This window comes from Aquarana catesbeiana, linkage group LG05 (genome assembly GCF_042186555.1).
Source record: "Aquarana catesbeiana isolate 2022-GZ linkage group LG05, ASM4218655v1, whole genome shotgun sequence".
Lineage (NCBI taxonomy): Eukaryota > Metazoa > Chordata > Amphibia > Anura > Ranidae > Aquarana > Aquarana catesbeiana.
In genome coordinates, this window is record NC_133328.1 from 389,218,563 (window position 1) to 389,243,476 (window position 24,914).

The 24,914-nt window shown below is 45.2% G+C and overlaps 1 protein-coding gene across 1 annotated transcript in view; it reads left to right on the plus strand.

Moving 5' to 3' along the window:
* The window catches only part of SYCP2L (synaptonemal complex protein 2 like), a 256,224-nt gene that overhangs the window by 104,121 nt on the left and 127,189 nt on the right, over positions 1-24,914 (plus strand). Inside the window, exons 20-21 of the mRNA XM_073632795.1 lie at positions 15,007-15,068; positions 23,551-23,605. Of these exons, the coding sequence (XP_073488896.1) occupies positions 15,007-15,068; positions 23,551-23,605 (117 nt within the window). The remainder of the gene's footprint in view (positions 1-15,006; positions 15,069-23,550; positions 23,606-24,914) is intronic.

Consider the following 24,914-nt stretch of genomic DNA (forward strand, 5'->3'; position numbering starts at 1 on the left):
CTTTTAGAACCATCTAAAATTATTACTTGAAGACTAAAGTTTTGAAAGGTGTCTGTGCTATCTCTCTTTAACCACTTTAAGACCAGCCTCGTTTTGGATTTTAGGTGTTTACATGTTTAAAACAGGTTTTTCTGCTAGAAAATTACTTAGAACCCCCAAACATTATATATGGTTTTTCTTCTAACACCCTAGAGAATACAATGGCGGTCATTGCAATACTTTTTTTTGCACCGTATTTGCGCAGCGGTCTTATAAGCGCACTTTTTTTGGAAAAAATTCACTTTTTTGAATAAAAAAATAAAACAACAGTAAAGTTATCCCAATTTTTTTTTATATTGTGAAATATAATGTTACGCCAAGTAAATTGATACCCAACATGTCATGCTTGAAAATTGCGCCCGCTCGTGGAATGGCGTCAAACTTTTACCCTCAAAAATCTCCATAGGCGACGTTTAAAAAATTCTACAGGTTGCATATTTTGCACTACAAAGGAGGTCTAAGGCTAGAATTATTGCTCTCGCTCTACCGGTCGCGGCGATACCTCACATGTGTGGTTTGACCACCGTTTTCATATGCGGGCGCTACTCGCGTATGCGTTCGCTTCTGCGCGCGAGCTCGTCGGGACAGGGGGGTTTTAAACATTTTTTTTTATTTTTATTATTTATTTTACAATATTTTATTTATTTTTACACTTTTAAAAAAAAAAAAAAAATTGTGTATCTTTTATTTCTATTACAAGGAATGTAAACATCCCTTGTAATAGAAAAAAGCATGGCAGGACCTCTTAAATATGAGATCTGGGGTCAAAAAGACCTCAGATCTCATATTTACACTAAAATGCAATTAAAAAAAAAAAAAAAAAAGTCATTTAGAAAAATGACATTTGAAAAAATATGCCTTTAAGAGGCGTGGACGGAAGTGACGTTTTGACGTCGCTTCCGCCCAGCAGTGTCATGGAGACGAGTGAGCGCCATCTTGGCCTCACTCGTCTCTATACACACCACGGCAGAGTACGCGATCGCCTCCGCCGCTACCGACGGCTCCGGTAAGCAGCGGAAGGCACCGGATCGCGGCGGGAGGGGGGGGCCCCTCTCCCGCCACCGATAAAAGTGTTCTCGCGGCGAATCCGCCGCAGGGACCACTTTTATCTGAAAGCCGGCCGCCGCACGAAAACGGGGATACCGGGGTTATGGCAGCTAGCTGCTGCCATAACAACGATATCCCCGTTCAAACTTAGGACGTACATAGTCGTGCGGCGGTCGGGAAGTGGTTAAGGCCCATATCCAGCCAAAACTATCAAAGTCAGTGAGCCAATGAGGAGAGAGAGGGGGCGGGGCTTGGCCGTGGCTCCGTGTCTGAATGGACACAAGCTACTTGCTGTGAGGGCACTCAATAGGAAGGAGGGGTCAGGAGTGCAGAAGAGGGACCTGAGAAGAGGAGGATCTGGGCTGCTCTGTGCAAAACCACTGCACAGAGCAGGTAAGTGTGACATGTTTGACTTTAGTATCATTTTATTAAACAGAACTACCTGGGTTGTGCGCCACCTATGGGTGAATGAACACTGGCAAATAAAGACAGGACGTCCTCCCTTATATATATATAACTCCCACCTCCAAAGAAAAGCATCAGTTTTTTTGCCAGTGTCAGAAGGTGATGGCCACTGTTGTGCAGATTTCTGAACAGCATTGCCATATTCTCAATGGTTCCTGTAGAGATCAAGGGATTGGTGTTCCAGATCCATTCCTGCAGCTAGGGCAATGAGATGGATTGTTCCAGGCCCTGCTCTGATGAAGATGGGAATTGCCTGTAACGTGACCTTTCTGCATTGGACCCTGCAGATACAGAACCCTGTACAGAAGTATTCCCCAAGGCGGGGTGCTAGACAGGTCCAGGTCAGTGCACCTCAGGGTATGGGAATCAGTCTGTGAAGGTCTGGCCAAACATTGCCGCCATGTTGGGTGAAATTTGGATCATTTTTTTTTTGTGATCAGATCTCGCAGCAGGAGTATTAAGTGCTGGGTAGCCTCAGTCCCAGAGAGCTCACTCCCGATTTTACTGACGTTATTGCTGCCTGTTCTTTCCTTCTTTTTTTTTTCCCCCCTCTAGATGGTGGTGCTGGTTGGTTCTCTGGAAGTTCTTCTGCTAGGCTGGAAAACTTGGTACCTGTAATGTATTTTCCCTGCTATCATATTGCATCCCATTTCACCTACTAGGCTGACACCCTAGAAAGTATACAGCTGTACAGGAGTGTGCATAAGCATTCACACGTACTAGGGCGCAAACCGAAAGCAGAAACCAAGGCCTCAAGTAGATGATGGCAGCTATATGGTTAGTGGAGATGGCTGGGCAGCATCAACGCAGCATTTTTTTGTGATGACAGCCTGGCCTAATTATTATTATTATTAAGTACACCTAGCAGGGGGGAAGGACACTGCACTGCCAGCTGGAGTGGGTCTCCCAGGGTTATCATATATCTGTCTGTGTATTCAAGTATCATCTGAGCTGTTTTATTTGTTTAAAGACAGCCTGTTTAAGCACAGATCTTAGTAATTTTACAATGTCTAATAGAAAGCAGGAAGGTTGGAGAACAGATGGGAGGGGCACGTGGTCATCACCAGCAGGTCTGGAAGACACTGGACAAAGTCCCATGGGTGCAGGTTCTTCTGAAGGGCTAGCTATAGTGAGTGGTTCAGATCCCCTATGTATGTTTGATCTGGTGGCTACTGAAGGGACATTGTATGTAACAAAGAAGGACTTGGCGTCTGCATTAGCATGCAGGCCTCTTTTAGTTGGAGCAAAAGTAAACACAGTTGGCCTCATTCTCCTGTTTCCCCTGTGTTGTTGGAGAGGGAATGGGCGTACATGGAGGAAGAGGCAGATAATGTAGTGCTTGAGGAAAATCGGATGGTTGACTCCTCATCCCCATCTAAAGGATTCGGCCTGTGGATTTCCAGGGTCAGAATGTCCCACAGGTTTAGAAAGCTTTTCTGAGGTCGTTATCAGAGGTGGACCGATCGGAGTTAGATGTGATTAATCTAGAGCTCCAAAGTGTCCACCGCTGGGTTTGTGGTGGTTGCCTCAAGGGGCCCAGTTGCTCCCATTACACCCCCATTTAGAGTAGTTAATTTTTGCAGAGTGTGCTTATCCTGATAGGGTGTTTTGAGCAGCTTAATCTGATGGAGGAAAAGTTTACTAGGGGATGGTGTGTGCTGTAGTTTCTTGTCTTAACAAGAATCTAACATGCCCCGTAGAGGATGTTCACATCTTCAAGGACCCAGCAATCTAACTTGTCTGGTAGAGGATTTTCAGGTCTTCAAGGATCCAGCAGATAAGAGATTGGTGACCTTGCTGATGGCATCTTTCTCTTTGATGGGGGCAACTATGCGGCCGGCTATGGCAGCCATCGGTGTCTGTCAGAGTCCTAAAGGCCGGGTAAAGTGCCTGGTTAAGAAGTACTCTGCAGGTACTGAGGAGGTTCCAATTGAGGGTTTGCCTGGAGCCCTTTAGTTTGCAGTAGATGCCTTAAAAGATTCTATCCAGCAGATCTTTCGCCTGGGGCTGTTATGCATTCACATGTGTAAAGTTTTTGCCTTAAGAGCTGCAAAAAGTTGTTGGCAAGCTTCTCATTCCATGGGGAACACCTGCTTGGGGCAGATTTAGACATATATATTCTGAAGATCTTGGGAGGAAAAAGTTCCTCTTTCTCTTAAGAAGAAGGGTAGGCACCGAGCTTGTAAGTTATACATCGAACATCTGAATCTCTATCCCCCTAAGTCTGCAATGTCAGACTCATAAGGCTACCTGTCTATGAAGGGGCACCCTTGCTCGACGGGGTGGGGGGACAGTTACTGGCATTCGCAGAAGCACGGAGGGAGAAAGTAGCGGATAGTTTGTTTTGTGGCACGGTCTCTTGGGGCTTCAATTTGGGGTTCTGATCATTTCCTCCTCCATGCTTTATGCATTCAAATATTTCTATCAATCTGCTAAAAATATTGTTGCATTTTTCAGTCGCCTGGTCACCTTCTTTCACAGGGAGTGATCAGTCCGGTTCCAGTGGCTGAAAGGTTTTGCCGGTCTTACTCAAATCTCTGTACGGTCCCAAAACCAGATGTCAATGTTCAACCAATCTTGGGCTTAAAAAAATCTGAACAGGTTTCTTTAATTCGTTTTTAGAAGAACTGGTGTGGACATTGGTAGCCTCGCTGCAACCGGGAGACTTCCTGTTGCCAGTTGACCCCCTTGCCGTCTACATGTTCCAGTATTTCCTCATCATAGGTTTCTCCACTTTTCTTCCACTTCTTTCCAATCAACCTTATCAATTTGTGGCCTTGCTGTTCAGTCAGGCCACTGCCCCTCGAGTGTTCACAAAGTTTCTGGCTCCCATTCTGGGTGTTTTTTGGGTCCAGGGGATGCCTATTCAGGGAAATTTGGACAACCTGCTGCTCAGAGAATAGTCTGCTCTACAACTGCAGCACAATGTGGACTTCACGGTTCAGACATTGTAAAGATTTGGCTGGGTCCTCAATCTTCAAAAGTTGGTGCTACTGCCATGGACCATAGTACAGGTAGCAGGCCAGGAAAGAATGGGGACGGGGGTAGAGGCTTCTCCCACCCGAATCTCTTTTGAAGCTTCCGGTCTCCAGACCCTAATCCAGGAATAAGAAAACCAAAAGATTAGTTTTCTTAATCCAGAAAAACAATTCTGAAGCCCCTCACATATGTGAGACCCCTGTGTTATGAATCCCACTACTCCAGTAGCAGGGTAAAAGATCAGTCCAAGAGGCAGGCAAAAAATGTGGTCAATAGACAGTTCAGGGTTAGTTTCAGAGCAGGCAGAGATATGTTAGCCTTAGGCAGAAGCGTGGTCATATTACAGGCCAGGGCCAGTCCTGTAGAAGGCAGCGGTATGTACAGTTTAGTGCAGTGGCATAAGCGGTGTGGAGGTAAATGACCGAAATTGAGAATTACATTTACCATACTTCACTAATAATGTAGAGAACTATGGTAACGGCGGAAATACTCACCTATACAGAGGCCTAGTTAGGAAGGACATTGGGGACAATAATACAGGGTGTCTGTTCTAACTTCTCCTCTGGAGCACACCCAGCATTACTTCTGACGTTTTCGGCCTGTTTCATGGCGGGGGAGTCTCTCAGAAAAGTGACATTTGTGGAGTCTGCTCATCAGAGCGAATACTTTCTGGTGGGCCTTCCGGGTACAAAACGGCGGAGATCACTAATGAAGGTAGGCTACGGGGGTCTCTGTAGAGTTACAGTAAATATGTATTATAAATGGCCAAACTGAAAAAATTAATGGAGACTTTTTTTATACCCATGGTGGGTTTTTCTTGTGGGAAGGTAGTGTTCAATCATTTAATCATTAAAGTTGATTCCCCCATGAACAAATTATAGTTATGGACACATACTGGTTTCGGGATTGGACCGTTTCTTATGGGGATTACGTAGGTGTCGTCATGAATCGATCAGAGCATGTAGACGTTTCGTCTGTCCTCCACTTGATAGCCAATATCTCATCATTTCACAAAGACGCCGTCTCCCCTCGTCGTAGTCTTTCATTAATGAGCCTTTGTGGGAAGCCCTTCCTATTGGCTCTCACTGTACTTGCTGGAGTCTTCCTCCGGTGAAGAATGCGGAAGAGGGGCAAGCGCTTATAGCAATTATCCACATAGAGATAGTAAGCCTTTTCAAGAAAGGATGGACAAGCTCCCAAACAACTTTTCCGCTGACTCCAATGTACTCTGGGCTATTAGGGGGATGCAGCTGGATGTCCTTCCTTTGGTACACCAGGAAGGCGTAGATGTACCCCGTGGCTCAGTCACTTTGTAGAGCTTAACCCCATATCGGGTCCTTTTGCTGGGGATAAACTTCTTGAAGCCCAGCCTGCCTGTGAATTTGACAAGTGACTCGTCCACAGAGATATTTTGGTCGGGGGTATTTAACTGGGGGAATGTAAAAAGCTCCTGACTGGGTTCCCTTTTCATGGGGATTGACTATTTGGGGATGATTTGGACAAATACATCCAAACAATTTCTAATGGGAAAAGTACTCTTTTGTCAGTCAAAAGAAAGTATAAATGCCCTTCATTTAAACTGGCTCTTTCTCCTGCGCCAGGGGCCTCCACCATCAGACTCTAGAGGAAAACCTCAGAGTCAGACCCAGGCTCAAAAGAAGTCCTGGGGCTGGAAACCTGCAAAGCAGAATCCTAAAGCCTCATTATGAAGAGGCGCCCCCCCTCGCCAGGGTGGGGGGGGGGGATTTCTGCAGTTTTCAGAAGTCTGGCAAGAGGAAATTCAGGACAGATGGGTCATCTAACTCTGGGGTATAAGCTGGAATTTTGGGACTTTCCACCGTCTCGTTTCCTGAGGTCAAACGTTCCCAAAGATCCAGGGAAAAGGCAATCTCTGTTTCAGGTACTAGACAGATTAATGGCTCAGGGGGTGATCATACAGATCTCCACAGTAGAGCAAGGCTTGGGGTTTTATTCAAACCTCTTTACAGTACCAAAACCGAATGGAGATGTCAGACCCATTCTAGATCTAAAGAATCTAAATCAGTTCCTGAAGATACGCTCCTTTTGCATGGAGTCGATCAGGTCAGTGGTTTCTACCCTGCAAGGAGGAGAACTTCTGGCATCTATCGACATCAGGGATGCATATCTGCATGTTCCTATATTTCCCGTTCACTAAAGGTTTCTGTGGTTCGAGGTAGAACAGCAGCATTTCCAGTTTGTTAGCCTTGCCCTTCAGGCTAGCTACAGCACCCCGGGTGTTTGCAAAAGTTCTGGCCCCACCTATAGCCAGGTTAAGGGCATAATAGTCTTGGCGTACCTATACGATCTATTGCTAAAAGACCAGTCGGTGGCTCGTTTGGAGCAAAGCATGCGCATTACAACCAGTTACCTGGAAAGTTTGGGTTGGATTCTCAACCTAGAGAAATCTTCCTTAAAATCTTCCTTAAAACCGATAAAAAGGCTGGAATACCTGGGTCTGATCATAGACACAGCCCAGAAAAAGGTGTTCTTGCCTCAGGCAAAAATCAACTCCATAAGAGAGCTGGTGCAGATGGTCAGGTCAAAAGGCGATCCCTCCATTCGCCTTTGCATGAGGTTGCTAGGAAAGATGGTGGCTTCATTCCAAGCGGTTCCCTATGCTCAGTTCCATTTGAGACTGTTACAAAACATCATCCTGTTTGCTTGGAACAAAACAATTCAAGCTTTAGACTTTTTTTTTTTTTTTTTTTTAATAAGTTTTTATTAGAAAACAAGATATGTTTTACATATGTATTTACATAAGCACATGTTAACATCGCATAAACATCGCATAGAATGAAATGAAAAGAAACGAGCCACATCGCAGTGTGGTATGTAGCATTCTGCAAATTATAGATATACATTGTAATTTGTAAATCGTAAATTAACAGGACATAGACATTATTACGTCTTTCACTATCTGGCCCAGATTCGCATGCTATTGCCATCTTGTCATTTATAAGAACATTTTTTAGGGCAGGAGCTACCATATCCACTCCACAAATAGCCCTAAACGATATATAAAACATGAATGAAATAAAAAGAAAGATAGTAAGAAAAAAAAAAAAGTATGAAAGGGGGAGAGGAGGAAAAAGAGGACAGAGATGGGGGAGGGAGTGGTCCGCCTCAGTCAATCTCCTATTCAAAGTATACCACTAAACTACATATTATGTAGGTTGAGACATGATATCTGCATAGGCAGATGTATATTTAAAGGCAAACCAGCAGGACCATACTTTTTTTGAGAAGTCAGCTTTATTTCTTAGAGAGTATGTGAGATCTTCCATATGATAAATGTGGTCTACCTCCATTAGCCATTGGCATAATGTAGGAATAGTCGATTGCTTCCAGTAGCGGGGGATAAGGGCCTTTGCTGCATTAAGCAGGTGTGGTGTTACAGATTTCTTGTATGGTCCTGCTGGTTTATCCGTACAGTGTAATAGTATGACCCATAGGTCATTAGGAATCTCAAAACCTTGGATCTCTTTAATCCAGTGAAGGACGCTCAGCCAATAGGGATGAATAAGGGGACAGAACCACCAAACATGGGCATGAGTCGCACGTTCACCGCATCCACACCAGCATAGTGGTGATTTTTGTGGAAAAGCCCTGTGAAGCACTACTGGGGTATAGTGCCACCTAGTCAACAATTTGTAGTTAACCTCTGCCGTTTCGGAAGACATCGAAGACGTGTGAGACAAATAGAGAATCGTTGATTTCTGAGTCTCTGAAAGATCTTTATGGAGGTCTTTCTCCCAGTTATTTATGAAAGCAGGGTATCCTGCACTCCAAAGACATGCTAGTAAGTTAATTGGATCCTGTCTAAATTGTCCCTAGTATGTATGAATGTGAGTTGGGGGCCATTGGCCATAGCTTTCAACACAACTCTCAATTCCGATAGGGTGAACTCTCCTTCAAGGGAATCTAAAATGTCAGGAGGAAGTTTGGGTAAATTGGCCTGTGCTAGGTAATCTTGAATACGTTTAGTCTTGGATTCATAATCCGCTATATTTTGGTTTACATGATATAGGTGCTGATAAAATGATCTAAATTCTCTAGCTATTGCCGAGGTTTCATATAGTAGAGTATCGTTCGGGGATTTAATTTTGGCTATAAAAGTTGCAGACTTTTTCTGTTGCAGTGAACGTGCCAAAAGCCTACCTGGCTTATTGCCCCATTCGTGCAAGTGTTGGGCCACCGTGCGAAATTGTTGTTTCTGTTCCAAATGAAAGAGGGCTTTTAGTTCCTCTCTCTTCTGGGTAAGAGTGTGTAATATGGCCTGAGACAGTCAATTTGTTGTCCTAGGAGGCAGAGATGGGATTTTTAGTGTAAGTGTAATCGGGGCATGATCTGATAAGGTAGATGTCTCAATTCCTGAGGCTATGGGGAGTGAGAGGTGGTGATGATCTATAAGAAAGTAATCAATTCTCGAATAGGTATGGTGCAAATGGGAATAATGTGTGTAGTCCCTTGCCTGCGGATGCATGACCCTCCACACGTCCATTAATTGAGCTTCATGTAAGCGTTTGCGTATAAACGCCAAGCGCCCCCGAGAGATACAGGAACTCCCTTGTGACGTGTCTAGGAGAGGTTCAAGTGGTGTATTAAAATCACCAGCAAGGATAATGCAACCACGGGCAAAGTCGTTTAGCTTTTTAAGAGTGGCCTCTACAAAGTTTGCTTGATCACAGTTAGGTGCATAAAGAGTTGCAAGGGTGCATGGCATACTACCCAGGTTGCCTTTTAGGAACAAAAAACGGCCCAGCGGATCACTGATCATAGATTCTAGCATGAATGAGGTACCCCAGCGGAACCCAATGGCCACACCTTTTGCTTTATGTACATCAGATAGGCTGTAATACCATGTTGGGTAATGTCGGGAGAAAAGTTTAACCAAAGTGATATGTGTAAGATGGGTCTTCTGCAGGAAAATAATATCCCCCCGCAGTCGATCCAACGTGGCCATCGGGACCGACAAGGTGGACTCATATGCACGAATTTCCAAGGGAGTTGATCCTGAGGCGGAGTACAGGACAGGGAGACAGGCGGGGAGATGAAAGGGGTGGAGGGGGTAAAAGAAAGAGTAAAGATTAGAGAAAAAAACAAATTAACAATGTGCAACAGTAACACCAGAAACCATCTAAACAGATGGTTAGTATGTGCACCCGTACAACCGCTGTGCATGTATGGGGCTCACAGGGTACCCGATACCCCCACGCACACCGCTCCGGCAGGAGCAGGAACATGAGGGCACGAAGCCCCTGTGCACCTCACAGGGGGGGAGACATACAGCCCTGGGCACCAGACTGCAGGTACCAAAACCGGTGTGAGCCCTGTCCCGATGCCCCGGCGCTGGCGCCATGTCTGCCAAAATTAGTAACTTTAAGTGTAACCATAACTATGAACCAAGGACTATACATGTAAGATAGTATTATCTGCCACTTTAGCAAGCATTATTGTCACCTCAAACAGATCTAACAGGATATGTAATCCATAAGAAACCCCAAAAAAAAAAGATAAAGAAAAAAAGGGAAAAATGAGGATATTAATAATGTCCAGTGGACAGTCATATACTTGCGGTCAGCGACTGTTACTAGTAGACAGCCTATGGGTATATTGGGTCCCAGGCCTGGGATTTACTCCAGCTGAGGGGAAGCCCCAGAGGTGCCGGAGCGGTGCTTGTGGCCTACTTTCTGCCATCTCGGTTCAGAGAGAGCAGGTAGGGGAGGGATGACATCCTGCCACCCAGGCAGCTCCGGTAAAAAAATATTGACGTCCATACAGAACTTCTCTAGATCTTCAGGAAAGCAGAGTATCGCTGTTTTGCCATCCCTGTTCGCAATAAGGGCCGCAGGAAATCCCCACCGATAATTAATGGATGCCGCACGCAATTTTTCTGTCAGGTCGCAGGGCCCTGCGACACTCTAGTGTTTCCCTGGCAAGGTCGGGAAAGAAGGAAAGGGTTGCCCCATCAAAGTCCAAGGAAGCAGATTCTCTGGCCTTCTGCATTATGCGCTCTTTTTCATCAAAATAATGAACCCGGCATATTATGCACCCTGCGCCCTATGCACCCTGTCTATTTTCAATGGGTAATCAGCCGCAAGGCCTAGCAATTTGTTAAAAATACTTTGAACAGAGGGGAGGAGGTCGGCGTCGCCAGTCGCTTCAGGTAGGCCTCGAATCCTTATATTGTTCCACCGATTGCGGTTCTCTTGGTCCTAGATTTTGCATAGCGCCATCCAATGTGCGATGGTGAGGCTGCGGGTGGTATTCTGCAGGCTCCTAATGGTGGCTGAGTAACGATCCAGTCGATGTTCTGTCTCCTCCACACGTTCTAATACCTGCGACAGGTCAGAGCGTACTGCGGAGAGCTCTTTCTTAATGGATCGTTCTAGACCCAGGAACATAGAAGCCAGTTTCGATTTAGTAGGCATATCACCCACTAGAGCAGCTACCTCTGAGTGCCTGGACGTACTGCCCTCACCCTCTGAGCTGGCTGACGATGCTGGAGAACGGTGTCTGGATGCAGGCCTGTGACGAGGGGCTGGAGCCTGCGCCGGAGCCCGTGCTACGTGAAGAGCGGCCTAGTCCATTCATATTCAATAGGTCCTCTGGTTCCGCGGCCAGGAATCTTTTTATGGAGCCCGACGAGGCTCCCTTTTTAGCCATTGGTTTGCTCGTTCTCATACGCATGATATTTAGGGAGACGGCGATTAGGAAATGTTGAAAATGTTAGTTATAGTTGTCACCAGCGCAGGAGCCCAGGAGAGATGCGTCCTCACCACTGTATGTTGAAACCACCCCCCCTTCAAGCTTTATACTTGACAATGCGGCTGTCCTCAAGGGTGTCCCAAAGCCTCAGTTGGTGGTTACTAACGCAGAATCTGCTGAAAGGAAAATCCTTCAGACCTTTTATCTGGAAAGTGGTAACGACAGATGCCAGCCTTTGAGGCTGGGGAGCAGTACTAGAGAAGACAACTGTCCAGGGACAGTGGTCAAGAGCCGAAAGAACCTTGCCCATCAATATCCTAGAGATTCGGGCAGTGTGTCTGGCTCTGAAGGCCTGGACTTCCAGGTTACGGGACTGTCCTGTCAGGACCCAGTCCGACAATGCCACAGCGGTGGCCTATATCAATCACCAAGAGGGCACCAAGAGTCTTGCAGCGCAGACAGAGGTGAACCATATGCTAACTTGGGCAGAAAGGAATGTTCCGTGCGTATCGGCAGTTTTCATTCCGGGAGAAGAGAATTGGCAGGCAGACTACCTGAGTCGCCAGCCGTTATTCCCGGGGGAATGGTCTCTTCCCCCTGACATTTTTTGGGCTGTTTGCCAAAAATGGGGGACTCTGAACGTAGATCTTCTAGCGTCCAGATTCAACATGAAGTTAGTCAACTTTGTGTCCAGGACAAGCGATCCACTCACATGCGGAACAGATGCGTTGGTGACCCCGTAGGATCAGTTCTTACTGATCTGTGAATTTCCCCTATTCAGTTGCTGCCTCGACTTCTTTGCAGGATCAAGCTGGAAAGAAAGCCGGTAATTCGGGTAGCACCAGCATGGCCTAGAAGGTCATGCTATGCAGAAATCGTAAAGATGGCAGTGAAGGATCCATGGTCCCTTCCACTACGGCCAGACCTACTCTCACAGGGGCCGATATTCCATCCTACCTTACGAACGCTAAATTTAACTGCTTGGCTATTGAAACCCACATTCTGAAGAAATGTGGGCTTTCCGGGTCAGTTATCTCTACCTTGATTAATGCAAGGAAGCCAGCTTCCAGAACTATATATTATAGAGTCTGGAGGGCTTATGTTTCCTGGTGTGAATCCAAGGGTTGGCACCCTCTGAGATATATCATAGGCAGAATTCTTGCCTTTCTACAATTAGAGGTAGAGATGAAATTGGCCTTGTACTATTAAGGGCCAAGCCTCAGCTTTATCGGTCTTATTTCAAAGACAGCTTGCTACATTCTTTAGTCTGGGGTTTTATGCAAGGGGTGATGCGGATTAATCCGCCAGTTAGATCACCTTTGAACCCTTGGGACCTGAACTTAGTTTTGTCAGTGTTACAAAAACAGCCATTTAAACCGATACAATAGATTCCCTTCTGACAAGGAAGTTGGTGTTCTTGGTTGCTATATTCTCAGCAAGGAGGGTTTCGGAATTGGCTGCTTTTTCTTGTAAAGAGCCATACTTGATTATTCATGAGGACAGAGTGGTTTTGCGCCCTGTTCCAAACTTTTTGCCAAAAGTGCTCTCTGGTTTTCACCTGAACCAAGATATTGTCCTGCCATCGTTTTTTCCAAAACCATGTTCCAGGGAAAAAAAGTCACTACATTGTCTTGATGTGGTAAGAGCGGTCAAAGTCTATTTAAAGATGACTGCTCAGATTCTGAAGACTGAAGTCTTATTTATTCTGCCAGAGGGTCCTAAGAAAGGACAGGCTGCGTCGAAATCCACTGTCGCAAGTTATAATTCAGACTTAGACTTTAAGGGGTAAGATTTCCTTTTTTCAAGTCAAAGCGCACTCTACCAGGGCGATTAGTGCTTCTTGGCAGTGTATCACCAGGCCTCCATGGCTCAGATCTGTAAGGCCACAACTTCGTCTTCAGTACATACTTTAACCAAGTTTTATCAAGTGCATGTAAGGAGGTATGAGGATATCGCCTTAGGGCGCAGTGTGCTGCAGGCAGCAGTATAGGTCCTCAAGTCTGGGGGTACCCTACGGGTTGTGTCTCCCTCCCCTCAAATAGCATTGCTATGGGGCGTCCCATTAAGTTAATACTATGGCTCTGTGTCCCATAATGTACGATAAAGAAAATAGGATTTTTATAACAGCTTACCTGTGAAATCCTTTTCTTGGAGTACATCATGGGGCACAGAGGTCCCTCCCCTCTTTTGGGGTTTAAGTATATTGCTTTGCTACAAAAACTGAGGTACTCCTGGTAGGAGGAGGGGTTATATAGGGAGGGAACTTCCTGTATTGGGTATACCAGTGTCCATCACCTGAAGGTGCCTGTATACCCATTAAGTTAATACTATGGCTCTGTGCCCCATGATGTACTCCAAGAAAAGGAGTTTACAAGTAAGCTGTTATAAAAATCCTATTTTTAATTTTTTTTATAATGGGTATGTTTTATAGCAGAAAGTAGTATCATCAATTTTTTTTTGGGTACAGTGTCACTTGACCATGCAATTGACAGTTAAGACAACGCAGTGCCATATCGCAAAAAATGGCCTGGTCAGGAAGTGGGTAAAACCTTCCAGAGCTGTAGTGGTTAAAGGGGGATATGATCAACGTGCATAAATACATAAGTGGTCCATATAGTGAACCTGGTGTTGAGTTAGTCACTTTAAGGTCATCACAGAGGACAAGGGGGCACTCTTTACGTCTGGAGGAAAAAATATTTCATCTCCAAATACGGAAATGCTTCTTCACAGTAAGAGCTGTGAAAATGTGGAATAGTCTCCCTCAAGAACTGGTTCTGGCCAGCTCAGTAGATTGAGAAAGGCCTGAATTCTTTCCTAGATGCACATAATATAACTGGATCCTAATATTTATTGATAAAGTTGAATGTCCGATTGCCTCTTTGGGGATCAGGAAGTAATTTTTCCCCCCAAGCGAGCAAATTAGATCATGCTTTTATGGGGGGTTTTTTTCCCTCCTCTGGATTAACTGTGGGTATAGGATTGTATATATAGGATTGTATAATTTAATTTTTTTTTTTTCCCTTCGATTGGTTGAACAAGATACACTTGTGTTTTTTTTCAACCAGACTAACTATGAAACTAACATCAATTACTGAAAAATATATATCCAGGTTTTAGAGCAGCATATGCTCCCATCCATGATGTCTTTTTCAGGGAAGGCCTTGCATATTTCAGCAGGACAATGCTAAAACATACTGCATCTATGGCAACAGTATGGCTTTGTAGTAAAAGAGTCTAGGTGGTTAACCAGCTTGCCTGCAGTCCAGACCTTTCACCAGCTGACAATATTTGGCACATCTCAAAATGAAAAACACAACAAAAAATACCCAGGACTGTTAAGAAGTTAGAATCCTATATCTGGCAAGAATGGAACAACATTCCTCTCCCAAAACTCCCTCAACTGGTCTCTGTTCCCAGACGTTTACAGAGTGTCGTTAAAAGAAGAGGGGATGCTATACCATGGTAAATATGGTCCTGTTCCGACTTTTTTTTTTTTATTTGAGACGTGCTGCCATCAATTTCAAAATTACTTATTTTTTTTCTTATAATGGTACATTTTCTCAGTTTAAACATTTGATAAGTTTTCTATTGTGTATAAAATATGGGTTTATGAGTTTTGCAAATTATTGCATTCTGTCCCAACTTTTTTGAAAAGAGTGTATTCGATACTAAATACAATACTAAATGTTTAATTGTAAATTAATGAATTGCTGATAACATGATTATTTTATATTCTATGTATTTCAGGATGTAAAAGCCACATGTTCAGAAACAAAAGGATCTACGCCAAAGAAGCAGCATGCAGAAAAGTACAGATTTACTATATTTACTGATGGCCCTGCCTCAGATTATTATTTTTTTAATTGTTACTTACCGTACAATAAATTTTCTTTTGCGAACATCACGGGACACAAAGCCTCAGTAATAACTGATGGGTTATATAGGTATCACTAGGTGATTGGACACTGGTACACCCTAACCAGGAAGTTCAACCCCCTATATAATCCCTCCCCTCACAGGGATACCTCAGTTTTTACGCCAGTGTCTTAGGTGATGGACGTGTAAAGATGTCCTGTGCTGAGCTCCAAAGGGAATATCCTATATCCTATACTGGGGCAAGCCAGGCGAACCGGATCCATTTCAAAGTGTCTTTTCTAGGCCGAATTGGATTGTACCCGGACCTCGTGTCCGAAGAAACGAGGTTTTACCTGTAATGCTTCCTCTTTTTAGAGAGCTGGACCCCATATATAAGAAAATGGTTTTCTATCCTTATTTCTGGCCGGGTGCTTTACAGGCCCAGAACTGTGGATCCCCCTATCCGTAGGGGGCCCCAGTCTCTGAAGGTTTTTTCAAACGGAGCCCACCATGAGAGGTGAAGATTGGGTCTGTATAACAGAACCCTGCGGCTGGATAAGGTAAGGGAGATTCCACAGAATTTTTTAATTCTAGTAGGTTTTCTCCTTTAAGGTAAATACATGCTATGCCTATTGTCACCACTGGGGGCTGCCAAGAGCACATACCTTCTCATGCTGATGTCTGTCTCAGTGTTCGCACGCTGCACAAGCTCCTCCAGCTGGCTCCAGGTAGGATGGGATGGGGGCTCTCCTCAGGGATATCTCCCCCCAGACTAAGTGGTCTGTGAGGCGGTTATACACCGCACTATCACCGCCGCCATTGCCACGTGCAGGCCCATCACTACTGGCCTCTCTCCTTCCTTCCCCTCCCCCAGCCTTTCCTCCATGCTGTCCCGGAGGGTCTGCTCGTGCGGGAAGTGCGCGTTTTTTCGACAAACGAAGGGGAGGGGGCGGTAGAGGGGGGGGGGGGCGCAGGGCGTCAGCACAGTGTCCAGCGTGCTCAGACGCCCACATTTGCCCGCTGCAGGCTATTAAAGGCACACTTTACAGATGCACTAAGCCTTTGGAGGGACACAGAGCTGACAGTTGCATGAAAGGTGGGACACAGGCATTCTCCTAGGCAGCATTTACTAAGGTAACACCAGACTGGGCATTTGGTAGCAAGGCTTTTGCCAGACTACATCGCTCAGCAGTCAGTGTTCATTTTGTGATACCTCCACCTTCTTGCTTTGCACTATGGGTAGAAGAGGTTCAAATACCCCAAGAACCAGAGGCTCTAGGGGATCTCATTCAGGTTCTGAGGACCCCCTTTCTGCAACATCCTCCCCCCCCGAGGGGCCAGGGACGGCTAGTCAGGGAGAGCCGTTGGGGTCAGGGGCTACACCTGCTTTTGGCACTTCAGCCCCTGTATACATTACACAGGAGGTTTTTTCCTCAGCCATTAATGGTTTAGAAGAAAGATTAATGGCCGTGATTACATCTTCACTCAGTGGAAGAAAACGCACTAGGCTTGCCTCTGTTCCCCAAGACCCTCAGGCAGAGGAGCTCTGGGATAAAGGAGAAGAATCCCTTTCAGAGGATCAGGATGGGACGAATGATTCCTCTTCGGAGGAATCAGGTGGAGAGGGACCCTCTTCGGCTTCCCAAGAGGAGAAAGTCTTAGTACAGATCCTTACTGGATTGGTCCGCTCCACATTTAAGTTGCCCATATCCGAATCAGTTAAAGCGGAGTTCCACACAAAAATGGAACTTCCGCTTTTCGGAACCCTCCCCCCTTCCGGTGTCACATTTGGCACCTTTCAGGGGGGTGCAGATACCTGTCTAAGACAGGTATTTGCATCCACTTCCGGCATAGACTCCCACGGGAGTCTATGCCTCTTCCTGTCCCTCCGCGCTGTCTCCTGGGAAACACACAGGTCCCAGGAGATAGCGGGGACCAGTTACAATGCGCAGCGCGACTCGCGCATGCGCAGTAGGGAACCGGGAAGTGAAGCCGCAACGCTTCACTTCCTGATTCCCTTACCTAGGATGGCGGCGGCAGCTGCCGAGAATCGAGTGGGTTATCGGCGGCGGCTGCCGACATCGCTGGACCCTGGGACAGGTAAGTGGCCATGTATTAAGTCAGCAGCTGCAGTATTTGTAGCTGCTGGCTTTTAATATTTTTTTTTTTTATGTAGGTGGACTCCCTCTTTAAAGAACCCTCTTCTTCTTTAGGGTCACTGAAACCTCCTCAAACAGCACATGCTTTTCCTGTTCATAATTAACTTGAAAAGCTCCTTTATTCTGAGTGGGATCACCCAGATAAACGTTTTTTTCCGCTGAAAAAGTTTTCAACACTTTATCCTATGGAAGAAAAGTTTATTAAAATGTGGGGAATACCGGCCATTGATGCAGCCATTTCCTCCATAAATAATAGTCTGACTTGTCCTGTAGACAATGCTCAGATGCTCAGGGATCCTGTGGATAAAAAGATGGAATCCCTATTGAAGGATGTTTTTTCCTTAGCAGGTTCAGTGGCTCAACCTGCAGTAGCAGCGATTGGAGTCTGTCAATACTTAAGAGACCATGTTAAGCAGGTCATCCAAGTTTTACCTGAACAGCAGGCCCAGGGGTTGGCTAACCGTCCAGTGGCCTTATGTTATTGACGCCATCAGAGATTCTATCATGCAAACCTCTCCTCTTTCACTGGGGTTGGTGCATATACGTAGAATCTTATGGTTGAAAAAATGGTCAGCCGAAGCACCATGTAAGAAGCTGCTGGCTGGGTTTCCATTTCCTGGTGCAAGGTTGTTTGGCGAGGACTTGGATGACTATATCAAGAGAATCTCTTGTGGGAAAAGCACTCTCTTACCTGTTAAGAAGAAGAGTAAGCGTTCCTCTTTCAAACGGACTCTTTCCCCAGCGCCAAGGGCTTCAGCCTCCAGGCAGTCTCGACGGCCTCCTCCGTCTGGGTCAAGAAACAAGAGTCAACCCCAGGGACAAAAGAAGTCCTGGGGGAAGAAGCCTACTAGGCAAGACACTAAGATCTCTTTATGAAGGGGCGCCCCCGCTCGCTCGAGTGGGGGGAAGACTGCTACAGTTCTCAAGGCTCTGGCAGGAGGACTTTCAGGACCGATGGGTAATCTCCATGGTAACCTTAGGGTACAAGCTGGAGTTTCAAGAATTTCCCCCTCCTCGTTTCCTCAGATCAAGTGTCCCCAGAGATCCAGAGAAAAAGCAGTCGCTCCTTCTAGCGTTAGAGCGACTTTTGTTGCAGGGGGTCATTATGGTGGTTCCCGCGAAGGATCAAGGATTGGGCTTCTATTCCAACCTTTTTACGGTCCAAAAACCAAATGGGGATGTCAGACCCATTCTGGATTTAAGGGATCTGAACCGATTCCTAAGGATTCAGTCCTTCCGCATGGAATAAATTCGGACAGTAGTCTCCATCCTGCAAGGAGGAGAATTTCTGGTATCGATAGACATCAGAGATGCATATCTGTTTCTGCGCTTCGAGATAGGAGGGCGCCATTTCCAGTTTGTAGCTCTGCCCTTTGGGATAGCCACTGCACCTCGAGTGTTCACAAAGATCCTGGCTCCTCCTCTGGCCAGATTAAGGGCTCAGGGTATAGCTGCCATAGCATACCTAGACGACCTGCTCTTGATAGACTGGTCGGTAGCCTCCTTGAACGGGAACTTGAGGACCACAGTCAAGTATCTGGAACACCTAGGTTGGATCCTCAACCTAGAAAAATCGTTCTTAAAACCAGTAAGAAGACTGGAGTATTTGGGTCTGATCATAGATACAAGCCAGGAGAAAATATTTCTACCTCAGGCAAAGATCACTGCTTTAAGGGAGCTGATTCTGGCAGTCAGGACCAAAAAGGGTCCTTCTGTCCGCCTTTGTATGAGGCTGCTAGGAAAGATGGTGTCTTCATTCGAAGCAGTTCCCTATCCTCAGTTTCATTCAAGACTGCTGCAATACAGTATTCTGTCAGCCTGGAACAGGAAGGTTCAGGTATTAGACTTTCCGATGCACCTGTCTTATGCGGTGCGTCAGAGCCTCAATTGGTGGCTAATACCCGAAAACCTGCAGAAGGGGAAATCCTTTCTATCGGTTACCTGGACGGTGGTAACAACAGATGCCAGTCTGTCGGGTTGGGGAGCAGTTCTGGAACAGTCTGTGGTCCAAGGGGTATGGTCCAAAACCGAGAGGACCTTACCCATCAACATTCTGGAGATCCGTGCGGTATATCTAGCCCTAAAGGCCTTGACTATCAGGCTACAGGGTTGCCCAGACAGAATCCAGTCCGACAATGCCACAGCAGTGGCTTATGTCAATTATCAGGGAGGCACCAGGAGCCGAGCTGCTCAAAAAGAGGTGAACCAGATCTTAGTCTGGGAAGAGAAGCATGTGCCATGCATATCGGCAGTTTTCATTCCAGGGATAGAGAACTGGCAGGCGGACTATTTAAGTCGCCAGCAGTTACTTCCAGGGGAATGGTCTCTGCATCCCGACGTCTTTTGGGCCATATGCCAAAGATGGGGGGTTCCAGATGCAGATCTCTTTGCATCCCTTTTCAACAAAAAGATAGACAAATTTGTGGCAAGGACAAAAGATCCACTTGCATGTGGGACCGATGCGTTGGTGATTCAGTGGCATCGGTTCTCACTGATCTATGCATTCCCGCCTATTCTGCTACTGCCACGACTCCTTCGCAGGATCAGGCAGGAAAGAAAGTCAGTACTTCTGGTGGCCCCCCGCTTGGCCCAGAAGGACTTGGTATGCGGAAATAGTAAGGATGACGGTGGGTTCCCCGTGGACACTACCGGTACGCCCAGACCTGTTATCTCTAGGTCCAGTGTTCCATCCTGCTGTACAAATGCTAAATTTGACGGTTTGGCTATTGAAACCCACGTTCTGAAGAGTCGTGGGCTTTCAGGTTCTGTGATATCTACCTTGATCAATGCAAGGAAGCCAGCTTCCAGAATGATCTATCATAGAGTCTGGAAAGCTTATGTAACCTGGTGTGAATCCAGGGGTTGGCATCCCAGAAAATATGTGATAGGTAGAATTCTTGATTTTCTACAATTGGGATTAGAGATGAAGCTGGCCTTGAGTACCATCAAGGGCCAGGTCTTGGCCTTATCAGTATTATTTCAACGGCCACTTGCTTCGCATTCTTTGGTTCGAAACTTTATGCAGGGGGTCATGCGTCTTAATCCTCCGGTTAAGGCGCCCCTAAACCCCTGGGACTTGAACTTGGTTCTGTCTGTGTTACAGAAACAGCCTTTTGAACCAATATGTCAGATTCCTTTGGTCTTGTTGACAAGGATGTTCATTTTTCTCGTAGCCATTTCTTCTGCTAGAAGAGTATCAGAATTAGCAGCTCTTTCCTGTAAAGAGCCTTATTTGATTGTACACAAGGATAGAGTGGTATTGCGCCCTCATCCTAGTTTTTTACCGAAAGTGGTTTCAGATTTTCATCTAAACCAAGACATTGTTCTGCCTTCCTTTTTTCCAGATCCCTGTTCTTCGGAAGAAAGATCACTACATTCTTTGGATGTAGTAAGAGCAGTCAAGGCCTATCTGGAAGCAACTGCTCAAATTCGCAAAACGGATGTTTTGCTTGTGCTGCCAAAGGGTCCCAGTAGAGGACAGGCAGCGTCAAAAGCTACCATTTCTAAATGGATTTGACAATTGATTATTCAGGCTTACGGTTTGAAACAGAAGATTCCTCCGTTTCAGATCAGGGCACATTCCACAAGGGCTATTGGTGCTTCTTGGGCAGTGCATCACCGGGTCTCTATGGCTCAAATCTGCAAGGCCGCAACCTGGTCTTCAGTCCATACATTCACCAGATTCTATCAGGTGGATGTGAGAAGGCATGAGGATATTGTCTTTGGACGTAGTGTGCTGCAGGCAGCGGTACAGGGTCCTCAGGTCTGATTGCACCCTATTTGGTTGTGGTCCCCCCCCTCAGATAGCATTGCTCTGGGACATCCCATCAGTTATTACTGAGGCTCTGTGTCCCGTGATGTTCGAGAAAGAAAATAGCATTTTTTATAACAGCTTACCTGTAAAATCCTTTTCTTTCAATGGACATCACGGGACACTGAGGTATCCCTGTGAGAGAAGGGATTATATAGGGGGTTGAACTTCCTGGTTAGGGTGTGCCAGTGTCCAATCACCTAGTGATACCTATATAACCCATCAGTTATTACTGAGGCTCTGTGTCCCGTGATGTCCATCGAAAGAAAAGGATTTTACAGGTAAGCTGTTATAAAAAATCCTATTATTCTGTATTTGGGGAATACATGGAGTCAGTTGCAAAATATATGATCTATGGGGTAATTTAAGCTAGTGCAGACATAAAGAGCAAATCGGACAAAAAAAAAAAAAAACTAGTCCTCTGTGTCAGTTGGCTGATCTTTACATTTTCTGTAGAGATTCGAATGGAACTTCTGTAAGGTTTTCAACTTGACTGGAAAACATATTGTGATTTGCTTGATTTGATTGAGCTTTTCTTGTTAGTATGAATTATGTTCTATTCACTGCCACACTATGCAGAGTCGCCCACAGACACCCCTGACTGAGGTTCCCCTGGGAAAATGGCAAAGAAAATAGAAAACCTTGCCCAATTGCATTTGTTTCACCCCTAAAGTGCAGGTCGGAAGTGTCTGTAATGTACCTTTCCCACCCCACCATATACACATAACACTGAAGCACCCATTCATGTTTAGAACCTTGGTGATTTGCACTAATACCTGAGGATGGTTAAGTTATGCCTGCATGTTCTATAACCTTCTGTGGTATACAGTCTCACTTGAAAGTAGATCTGAAGACTAAAACCATTTTTTTCTTCCCTACAGAACAAGACAGTCTTGATGCATTTCACGCCTTAAAAGTGGTTGTAAGCCCAGGTTCACACTGAGCTGCGGGAATGAAGCACTCCTGTATGTCAGTCCCAATTTCGGCGGCAATTTCACAGACATCTGGGCGGGTTTCTGCACGGATGTCAATGGAAATCACATCCCAAAATCGCAGAAAGTAGTTCAGAAACTACTTTTTGAAAAACGCAAATGCAGCATTGATCCAATTAGGATGGGGCTATTGTCGGCAAATCCCGCCAATTTGACATGCGATTTGACATGTCAAATCGCATGTCAAAATGTACCAATGTGAACCAGGGCTCAACCTAAGAGATGAAAAAATTTAAATAGCACGTCAATCTATACTGTGTATTTGCCTCTTTCCAAAGCAATGAGTGTGATTTCTCTCTGCTGCCTGGTTCCCCTGTTATTGGCATGAGTCACTTCTTGCAGATTTTCCCGATTCCCGAGTTAAAAAGGTGATGAGGAGAGAGCTTCAGCAAACAGCCTGTGACTGATGTGCTGAAGGGGGATGTGTCTCTTCCCATCCAATCAGGGCCCACAGCTTTCCTCACTGAGATAGTCTCGTAAAGACTTCCAATCCCCACCCCTGCTGCTAGAGTTGAAAAGAAATCCTTTCATCATGCGTTTTCTGATCTACAGAAGAAATGACTGCAGATAAACAGGTGCAACTTATGCAGGAGGATTTGTTTAACCTAATGCTAGCAACTTAATTGGGTATATTGTGAGGGTTTTCAATCACTTTAATGACTTCAATACTGGGCACTTTTACACCCTTCCTGCCCAGGCCAATTTTCATCTTTCAGTGCTGTTACACTTTAAATGACAATTGCGCGGCCATGTAACACTGTACCCATATGATATATTATCATGTTTTGAGACAGAGCTTTCTTTTGGTGGTAGTTAATCACCACTGGATGTTTTATTTTTTGCTAAACAAACAAAAAGACTGAAGATTGTGGAGAAAAAAAAAAAAAAAAAACTACTACTACTACTGATGAGCACTGATGAGGCAGAAATGATAATGCAAACACTGATGATCAGTGCCCTGATTATCAGTGTAAACAATGTGCTGACAGGCCTGCTGGTTATCGGCACTCCTTTCCTCACACAGACACAGCGCGTGAGGTAATGACTGACGATAACCAGCAAGTCTGTTTACATGTGATCAGCTGTGATTGGACGCAGGTGATCACATGATAAAGGGTGGCTGTGATTAGGGGGGCAGGGTTCTGGGAGGGTACCTGCCCAGAACTATAGTACCATGCTGTAGCCATCTTTTGGCTATAGTGCGGTACTAAAGTGATTAATGATGCTTAGCCATAAGACCTTATGATTAATCACCATTAATGAGTGAAAAGTGACAAAACAATAAAAGGTTTTAAAACTTCCTTACTCCATCCAAAACCAAACAATGTGTTGACTATACTTTTTAAGTGGAAGTTGTGTTGTGGTGTTGGTAGATATAAAAATGGAAGAGGGAAGAGAGCGGTTATATAGGATAATAGGAATCGTTAAAGCTTTGGTTTTTTTTGTTTTTGTGAAAGTGTTACTTTTTTTGTAGATCTCTGAGTAAATTTGAATATCCAAATTCATCGCAGTCCGGGACAGACATTGAGGTAAGAGTAGTCTTGGTTTTTCATCAGGCTTTCAGTAAGTTTTAGCACTCCTGGAAACTTGTTAAATATCCATCAGAAGCTTTCTTGTAGAAGAGTTGTAATACTTACCTGCTGTGCCTTAGATCTTTACCCGCCTGGGTGCTGTGGTTCTTCCCTGTGGCTGCTATATCACGGAGTCTTGTAGAGATATAGTGGCGTGTGTCCAGAACTACAGCACTTATTGGGGGATTATGTGTCTGATGCTGAAGTTTTTTTGGCCAGTGTAGCTAGTCAAAAGACGGTGAAGATCCAAGGCATTGGACGTAGGACAGTTTTTTAAATACATTTATACATGATACATCCATGACACAGGATTCATCTTGTGTTATAGGCTTTCTGAAAAGATAGCACAGCAAGAGTTGTTGGGAGAGGAAGGTGGTGGTGCAGGATTTGGTATCAGAGGGTTACAATCTGTTTTCCTTCTTTGCCCCTTCAAATTTTCTTTGTCACCCTACAGATTAGCAAGTCTGCACTGAACACTTTAGATATTCTAGATCATTGTTATAGCCTCGATTCCTGTGAAAGAACATCTTCAGGGGTTTTCATTTCGACTTGGATCTCAATTTCTAAATGTATTAATTTGAATCCAGAAATCCCGCTTGGAAACCACCAAATTTTTCATTGCCTCCCTTCACCAGGGAGACTGTCTGACTTCTGTGAATATCAGGAATACTTAACCTGCATGTCCCCATTTTTCCTACACTTTGCTGTGGGACCCCTACACTACTAGTCTGTGACCCTGCCCTTTGGCCTCTAATCTGTATTTTGGATGCTCACCAAAATATTAGCTGAACTCTCATGGCACTCCCATTGTGGGATACTTCGACAACGGAAACAGCTGATGCAGGTTTCTGTCAGAGAATGTGGCTTTGACTGTCCAGAAGTTAGAGGTTTAGGTGGATCCTAAAGCTTCATCAATTGTTGCTGGAACTGGCTTATCATTTAGAGTATCTGGTCTAGTCTTGAACACAGCTCGCTTTTGGAACTGTACAATAATATCAAAATTCTGGGAACAGACGCTGCAATATGTCCATAACATCACAAGGACAGAACTACCTAATCTTCTCTTACTTCTCTTCAGTTGTGATACAACGGCCTTTATAACCTCAGAATGTGGAATGCTTATGGTGTCCCCATGGATCCACTTATACCTCCTTGTTGGTCGTAGGACAATATGAAAGGTTTGGACAACCTCATTTGCCCTCGCGCTTAGCATGATTAACAGGGACCTCACAGATCTGCTTTACAAAAAGAAATTTGATGCAAAGTT